The sequence below is a fragment of the Panthera pardus genome, unplaced genomic scaffold (genome assembly GCF_024362965.1).
Source record: "Panthera pardus isolate Hobbes unplaced genomic scaffold, ASM2436296v1 HiC_scaffold_7, whole genome shotgun sequence".
Classification (NCBI taxonomy): Eukaryota; Metazoa; Chordata; class Mammalia; order Carnivora; family Felidae; genus Panthera; species Panthera pardus.
In genome coordinates, this window is record NW_026527002.1 from 45,468,475 (window position 1) to 45,476,310 (window position 7,836).

The window sequence follows — 7,836 nt, forward strand, 5'->3', positions numbered from 1 at the left end:
CCCGAAAGCAGCCCGGGCACACTCCCTTTATCAGATGCTTACACATCAGTAAACAGCGTTCCGTGGCTGCAGACCCCAGCCCATCCTTCATAAATCCCTTTGTTCCTCACCGGGAGTCTCCGGGGCCGAGGACCCCTCCCGTAGGTCAGAGCATCTCGGAGCAGAGCTTCACGTGGCCTTCTTGCTTTCCATCATTCTTGTAAAACTTTTATTACCGCACTGAAGGTTTTACAAACCACTAACTCTCAGTCTAATGACTGTGCCTCGTTTATAAACATTTACAAGCCCTCGGGAAGCACACATGCTGTACCATCTTTGGTTCTGGAGAGTCTCTTTGGAGGCCGCGTGGTGCTGCTGGGTGCCCTCGTTCGGTGCCGGCACCAGGGGGAGCGTGTAATAAACCGGAGGCCCCACGAGTGCTCATAAATGTAAATGGATTCGTGTTTAACAGCTGGATTAAGTCACTGAAATACTGTATCTAGGCAAACCATGTGCCTTTGTGTGCATCTCTGTGTGTGTTGTGTTTTTTATTGTTTGCCCAGCCCAGCACAGATACAGAAGTATTGTAACATTAAGCAAGGAAGTCAGCTAACAATCTTGACTTTATCGCATAAACTGTAATGGCGTGTGAGCTGTTGCTCAGGATGGATTACTCCCAGGAGCGTGATGCTTCCGTTAATTGCCAGTCCAGCCTATGCTTGGACTGTCGTTCACTCATTTTTCAGTTTGTAGCTAATGTAAGATCGCCAGAGTTCAGAGCGTTGCAGTGTTTAATGATTATCTATCCATACGACTGCTTCCAAAGACTTGACATCATTTTGGATCTGTAGTGTTTTATGGATGGCTATAAGCAGATGACATCACTATACCGTGGAACTGGTTTCCAGAAAAACAACTAGTAAAACTCCCTTACTTCTCTCGCCACAGGTATTTTACATGGAGCTGGACTTTCTCAGCTTCCCAAACAGCGCTATCAGCCAAGTGATCTACATGCTGACCGGGCCCCAAACAGCCACGTCAAATATGTCTGGTAGGATTATCTAGATGCTTGTTCAGCTGCATACGCATGTTAACAGGGCCTGGCTTGCTGTCGAGCTAACGGCCCCTACTTCCAGGGGAGCCCGGGGGTTGCGGGGGGGCCGCGTTCGGCATCTCAGGTGGCGCGAGGCCATCATAGCGCCAGGGAGAGGCTGCCGTCCCCAGATGTGGGACGCCTCTCGCGCACCCCTCGGGGGAAGCTGCACGCTGATGGAGCAGCCTAGGCCTGCAAGGGGACCGGGGACTCTCCATGAAGCCAGCGTTCTGATCAGGGGTGACGTTTCTAATGGGAAGAAAAGGAGCTGGTCAGAGCCAAGGGAAATCCTTGTCCCCAGGAAGGAGCTGGATTCGGTTGACCAGAATCAGTTTGTGAATGAAAGTGGTCATTACGGCCTGGGTGGCTCAGTCGGTTGAGCGTCTGACTTCGGCTCAGGTCACGATCTCGCGGTTCGTGAGTTCGAGCCCCGCGTCGGGCTCTGGGCTGATGGCTCGGAGCCTGGAGCCTGCTTCCGATTCTGTGTCTCCCTCTCTCTCTGCCCCTCCCCCATTCATGCTCTGTCTCTCTCTGTCCCAAAAATAAATAAACGTTAAAAAAAAAAATTAAAAAAAAAAAAAAAAGAAAGAAAGTGGCCATTACGTGTGAGGCTAAAGTTGATCATCAGATTGGCGAGGGCCCTTTGCCTCTGGGGACCTTCGCGTAAGAATGCCCCAGCCCTTGGTACAGTGCGCACTGATACAGGACCATCTTTTCCAAACTGGCTTCTAGCCTCACTTCTCTCCTCTGAAACAGGAAAATGCTTCAGTCTCTGGGCAGACCGGAAGTCCACATGGCCCTGGATGTGGTTCTGGTGAGGGGCTCAGGCCAGGAGCACGAAGGGTGCCTGCTGCTGACCTCGGAAGTGCTCTTCGTGGTGAGCGTCAGCGAGGACACGCAGCAGCAGGCCTTCCCTGTCACGGAGATCGACTGTGCACAGGACAGCAAGCAAAACAGCCTGCTCATCGTGCAGCTCAGGCAGCCGCGAGTGGCCTGCGACGTGGAGGTACATTTCAGAAAACGGGGGGACTGCGCGGCTAACAGCCAGGGAAGCAGAGATGCAGGCTGACCGCCGGTAACCAGGCAGTTGGGGCTGCAGCCTGTAGAGGCTGCTGGGGACCGGGAGGGCCGTCACAGGAAGCCGCGTGGGGGAGGGGGACAAGGGGGCCCGTGCGGAAGCAAGTTGGGAAGCCCCAACCCAGGTGTGTGTGTGTGTGAGGCTCCGTTAGGGGAGCCCAGCAGCGGGCCAGATGGACTTGAGGCCTGGGGCTATGCCACCCTAAGAACTGAACGAGGCGTGGTCGTCGGGGCGCCGGGGTGCTGAAGGAGACGGGACAGCGGAGCTCCAGGACACACAGGTGTGTCCAAGAAGGGCCAGGGCCGAGGCAGCAGTTCTGTGCTGCTGCTCCACAAAGCAGGCACAAGTCTGGTGGCACAGGAGAGGACTGCCACGGAAGTGAGGGGACCGGGAAACAAGTTCACAAACCAGGAAGGAGGTCTCACTCACTCTCTCCCCCGTTTCCACTCCAAGACCTCACGGGTCAGAATTCTGGGCACGAATCTCTTTCCTCCCCCTGCTCTGTACTGTGTGTGGCTCAGCGTTCCCTTTCCCACGGGGCAGATTCCCATCCCTTAAGTACCGTGGGGCACCCCCTGGGCTGCCGCTTAGGCTCTTGGGGCAGCTCTCTGGCCCAGCCTGGCCTGTTCCTGTACTGCATGCTGGCTCCCGACCACACAGAAGTTGCCACGGGATGGAGGCCCAGGCAGGGCACACTGGGTGTCAGGGGTGAGCCCTGACAAGAGCGACACCAGCTTCCTACAGTCTAGCGGCGAGCAGGTGCACCCCGTGGAAAACTGCTCTGTTCCTGCCTCCCCATTCACTGCCTGATCCAAGGGTCTCTAAGAGTTGACCTACGAAGCAGACCTGTTTTTCCACTCAGCAAGGGGAGTGCAGGTCAGTGGCAAGCTGGGACCTGCTGGTCCTAACCTGAGGACTGAGTGGCCCCAGGAAAGGACAGCAAACCTGCCTGCGGCAGGTCCTGCCCCGTTCTTTATTTTCTTCCTGGTATGGGAGCCTGTGTCTCCCTCGCACCACTGTTTGGGTAAAATTATCTGAGAAGAGGGAAGGCAGCCAACCACAACAACTCTGAGATTTCTCTAGCTTCTTGGATCCTAATCAGTCAGGCTTTAAGCTGGGGCTTGGCACTAGGCGCACATTGCTCTTCGAGTTGATGACTTTCTGGGAATAAACAGAGGTCAGATGTCCAGGCCGACTTTAGATCTGCCAAAATCTTCTGATCCAGTTGACAATAAAGCAGCAGTGATCTGGCTACAGGATTTGGCAAGGGACGCTGTCATTATCTTCAAGTCCTTGGTCCCTAACGAGAAACTTCCAAGGCCCTCGGGAATCTATCATTATTCCTTAGCTGCTTGGGAAATATCTCGTATCTTAAACTGAAGATCGGAGATTCAGCTTTTGTTGTTAAAACGGTCTCTACTGTCTTCAGTTGTGATCCTTCTCCCTTTGGCTTTTGTTTAAGGAGGGTACTGTGGGGAATTATCATAGCTGGGAAGGAACAGGCCTGCTTCTCTGGGGGTTAATGAGATGATAGCTGGAGTCACCACTCGTAGAAGTTGCCAAGGTTAATTGAGACCATGGGATCACAGAGTTAGAGGCAGAAAAGCACTGATGCTCTGGACACCATGCTCAACACTGGTCTTCCATCGGTACTCGGGGACAACAAGGGGCTGGATTAAGGGGGAAGAGGCCGGAAGAGATGACTGAGGGCAGGCATAGTGCAGGGCAGCTGTGGAGTTTACCCAGCAGCACCTGGCTGTCCCAGCACAGGACAGAAATGGTGGAGATCCAGTACGCGGTCAGCCCCCAAATTCTTTCTCTGAACCTATCCCACTTTACCTCCCCCAACTCCTAAGAAACAGGAAATAACTGCCCCCTCAGTCCTGTGTCCAAACCCTACCCCCTTCCCCACTCACCCCAAAGGAGACCCAAACTTTACAACAAAATGCCCGTTTCTTTTCTGAGACGGCACACCCTTCCGTAGGAGTGCTGTAACCCAGTGTATGCGCCAAACGAGGCGGGGGAATCGCTCGGCAGTGCTGCCTGACACGGGGACTTTTCCTCAGCTGCCGTGCTCACGTCAGTCAGGACTAGTCACCTGCAAACCGAATCCACAGATGTAAACCTGGGTTAAGAAGCCTACCTGCTGTCTTCCAGGGAAAACTAAGAACAGTATTTTTAGATCTTCATATAAAATGGCTTTTCTGCTTTTTTTGCTTCAGATACTAGGAAACACAGCTCCTTTGAAATTTGGAAGGAATTAATTTGTAGATGACATCACTCAGTATATTGAAATGTGGCAGGATTCAAATATTTTTAAATCAGCATTTGCTTTTCTTGGTTAAATGCAGCCATTTTTAGGGTAATAATTGCTTAATATGCCTGGCACATTATTGAAATCCCTTATGAGAGGCTCAACGTGAGTCAGAAGGTCAATTTATTCCTTGGCCAGGTTCCTTTCACAGCACGGGTTTTCCTGTGCTGCTGTTCAGGAGGAGCAATTAAGACTTTCTGTGTTTTCAAAGCTTTCCAGCTGAATTCTGACCCCATCAAATGATATCATCAGAGCTCTGGCCTTTTCCTGGTGGTACACAGCTTTCATCTGTCAGTGAAACTTTGGGGGCCTTTATTTTCTTTCCCAAGCTGCAAAATAGGAGATCCGAACTCTAACGGATGCCCTACTTATTTTTCTGGCAGGCCCTTACTCCTTACCGTCTACTGGCTTTGTACAGCTTTTAAGACACCCTTGGCTGCACTGTTTCTGTGCCCTACACAGAAACACAGAAATTCTTTACATTACTACTACTTTGAGGACTCAAAAGCCCTTGTTAATTCTTACCCGGAGTGATCTTGCCAACATTTGGTAGGTACAGAACCACTGAAAAGGCCAGTGGCTACCTGATTCCCACAGATCAGTAGTTTATACTGGAAACGTCCCAGTCCACGTGATCTACACCCTAGATAGCTACAAAAGCTCAGGGTGGGGAGAATTTATAGATCCAATTGCCTTTGATGGGTGCTTTCTCAGAAAATCTCACTTAAGAACTTAGGTAGTATATCTCAGTTCTCCTATTTGAATTCCACTGAAGATGAGCCAGACTTTTATGAACCATAAATGTACTTTGCATCCTCCCTTTTTTTCCATAAAAATTTCCCCTTCCTCTGCCCAGTTTCCCCCACCCCCCCCCCCCCCCCGACCTCTGGCTTTAAATCCTAGTGTTTATAAAAACAGAAAATGTTACAGTTCAAAAGGTATTTATTTTTTTAATGCTCTGTCCAAAGCCACTGGTTTGAAAGAGGTGCTCTTCTCCAGAATTTTTTCTGTCAAACTTTAGAGGTTTAAGGAGACAGGCAAACAGAACTTTTATTTCAGGATGCGAGTTTAATGTTGATTTATGCGGAGGAAAGACACTCTTCTTTGTTCCTGAGCTGGTTAGTACAGAGCAGTGACAGATGTTTAATAGTTAATGACTAAAATGTTACCAAATCATCAACTTCAAACATGGGAATTTCACACAACACCAAACGCGTATTCAAAGAAGGTTGTCCTAACAGTCCCATGCAGAGCTTCGTTTGTACTGCTGAAAGCGCAGTGTTATCACTGCCACAGCTCAGAGGAAAAATAAAAAGCACAGCATTGGATAAAAATGGCTTTATTAGAGGACCTCAAAGCATAATGCACAGATGTATGAGTCAAAAACAGAAGGAATACTTTGGTCATGGGAGTCCCATTATGAAAATTTGGCAACCTTGAGACTTTATTTTTGGATCCTAGGTGGATGGAGCCCGAGAGAGACTGTCAGAACAACAGTACAACAGACTTGTGGACTACATCACAAAGACATCCTGCCACCTGGCCCCCAGCTGCTCTTCCGTGCAGACAGCATGCCCAGTGGTGGCTGTGGAGCCTCTCCCCTCCACGGTGAAAACATACCATTATATGGCCGACCCACATTTTGCTCAAGTCTTCATTAGTAAATTTAACATGGTAAAAAATAAAGCCCTGAGAAAAGGGTTCCCCTGAGTACCCTCTGAGGTATTGATCCCTGCTTGTACAATTTATTTTTGAAAAAGAAACGTAACTAGTTCTGATAGTATCTAAGATAAACACAAGGCCAATACTTTAATTATAGGTAGTTTTTCAGCCTCTTCTAAAATTAATTCCTTTCCCTAAAACTAAAATGCAGTAAATAAAAAACGTGTTCCTTTCCCATTTGGAGACATTGATTAAAAGTCTCTGTTGTCATCTCATCACACATGTATTCCCTTTTGCTCTCTAATAGTATTTGCTAAATTGTTTACTATAATTAAGATCTGTTAACTCTCTGCTCTAACACAAAATGTGGTCAGGCCTTAGAATGGAGAGACTGGTTAAAACTTCATTCCCAACCGCATCTGTTTCTAGGCTAAAACACTATCTTGGCCTAATATTCTCGTCTGCAAATGTTTGGAATCTTTAAGTGCTTAGGATTTTATTGTTTAACTTGTTAAATTTATTACTTAAATGTGATGCTCTTCTTTAAGTAAAACCTGCTATGTATGTTCCTACTTTAAAGTCTGCATTTTACTGAAATTTACAAGACATTCTCATGACTGTCCAGCTACACTGTGGAAAAAAATGTCTCTCCAATTCGTTTTAGCAAACCAGCTTAGAGTAAATCCAATGTCCGTCAATGAAAACAGAGCACCCAGAGTGCTCAGACAACTAGGTATTCCCTTTGACACTCTCTTCTGGAAGGGTTTTAACAGGATATTCATACTACCCTGGGATACTGGAGGGGAGTCAAGAACCCCAATGTTACTTAACCTTACCAATGAACCAGTCCAAATAGTTTATTCTGAATTGATCCAATACAAAAATATTCCCAGTGACTGATATTATTTCTGCATTTAAGGATGGATTTTTATCAAGACTCTGGGTTACCAGATATCATCTTTAATAGTAAAAATCTCACTCTGATTAAAACATTTTTACTGACTGTATCCAAATTGGGTCTACAAACTGTTACATACAACTGTGAGATGCTAAAAATTCAATTTCAAACGCCCACTAATTTTTAATTAAATCTCACATGTCATTGGGCACGAGAAGTCACTATGTAGTTGTTTCTGGAAAGTGAGACTATTAATGAACAATTCAGCCTGAATTCGAAAAACTGATTCTTCCACTAGTTTGTTGTGTCACACTCATTTGGGATAGTGACAGCTTTGTCAACCTCAAGAGTAACTATTTTTAAGAATGTAAATATGTATTAATTATTGTATCTTTTATGGTCATTTTGGCATACTACTTCTAAGAACTGTTATATAAATTGTTGAAAATAAAAGGAATCCTTGAATTACTGACCACACACAAATGTGTACTGTCACCAGGTGTTTTTCAAATGCAGGTTTTCACCAACTCCTGGGTTTAATATGGCTCACATTAGGACCCAAGAATTCTGTGGGAGTTAAAACGGTTAAGAAACAGTTTTTGTTATCCTAATAAAGTGCCAATCAGTGGTAAAACTAGCTTAGGCTAAAATAAACTTGATTTTTAAAATTCTTTGTATTACTTTGATCACAAAAAAAGCATTAATAATTAATATAGGGGAGAAAGGTCCTAAGTCACCCCCCCACCACCACAAAAAAAAAAAGTTCCCACTCTCTTATTATTAACAGATATTAATTACCCTAATACAACTTT

General features: G+C 46.8%; 1 protein-coding gene across 6 annotated transcripts in view; it reads left to right on the forward strand.

The window, feature by feature from the left end:
• VPS13B (vacuolar protein sorting 13 homolog B) overlaps window positions 1–7,507 on the forward strand; it is an 801,572-nt gene extending 794,065 nt beyond the window's left edge. For all 6 annotated transcript variants that reach the window (XM_019468011.2, XM_019468006.2, XM_019468010.2 and 3 more), the window contains 3 exons: window positions 928–1,030; window positions 1,829–2,078; window positions 5,926–7,507. In XM_019468011.2, the coding sequence (XP_019323556.2) occupies window positions 928–1,030; window positions 1,829–2,078; window positions 5,926–6,174 (602 nt within the window). In that variant the 3' untranslated portion in view covers window positions 6,175–7,507. The remainder of the gene's footprint in view (window positions 1–927; window positions 1,031–1,828; window positions 2,079–5,925) is intronic.
• The last annotated feature ends 329 nt before the right edge of the window (window positions 7,508–7,836 follow it).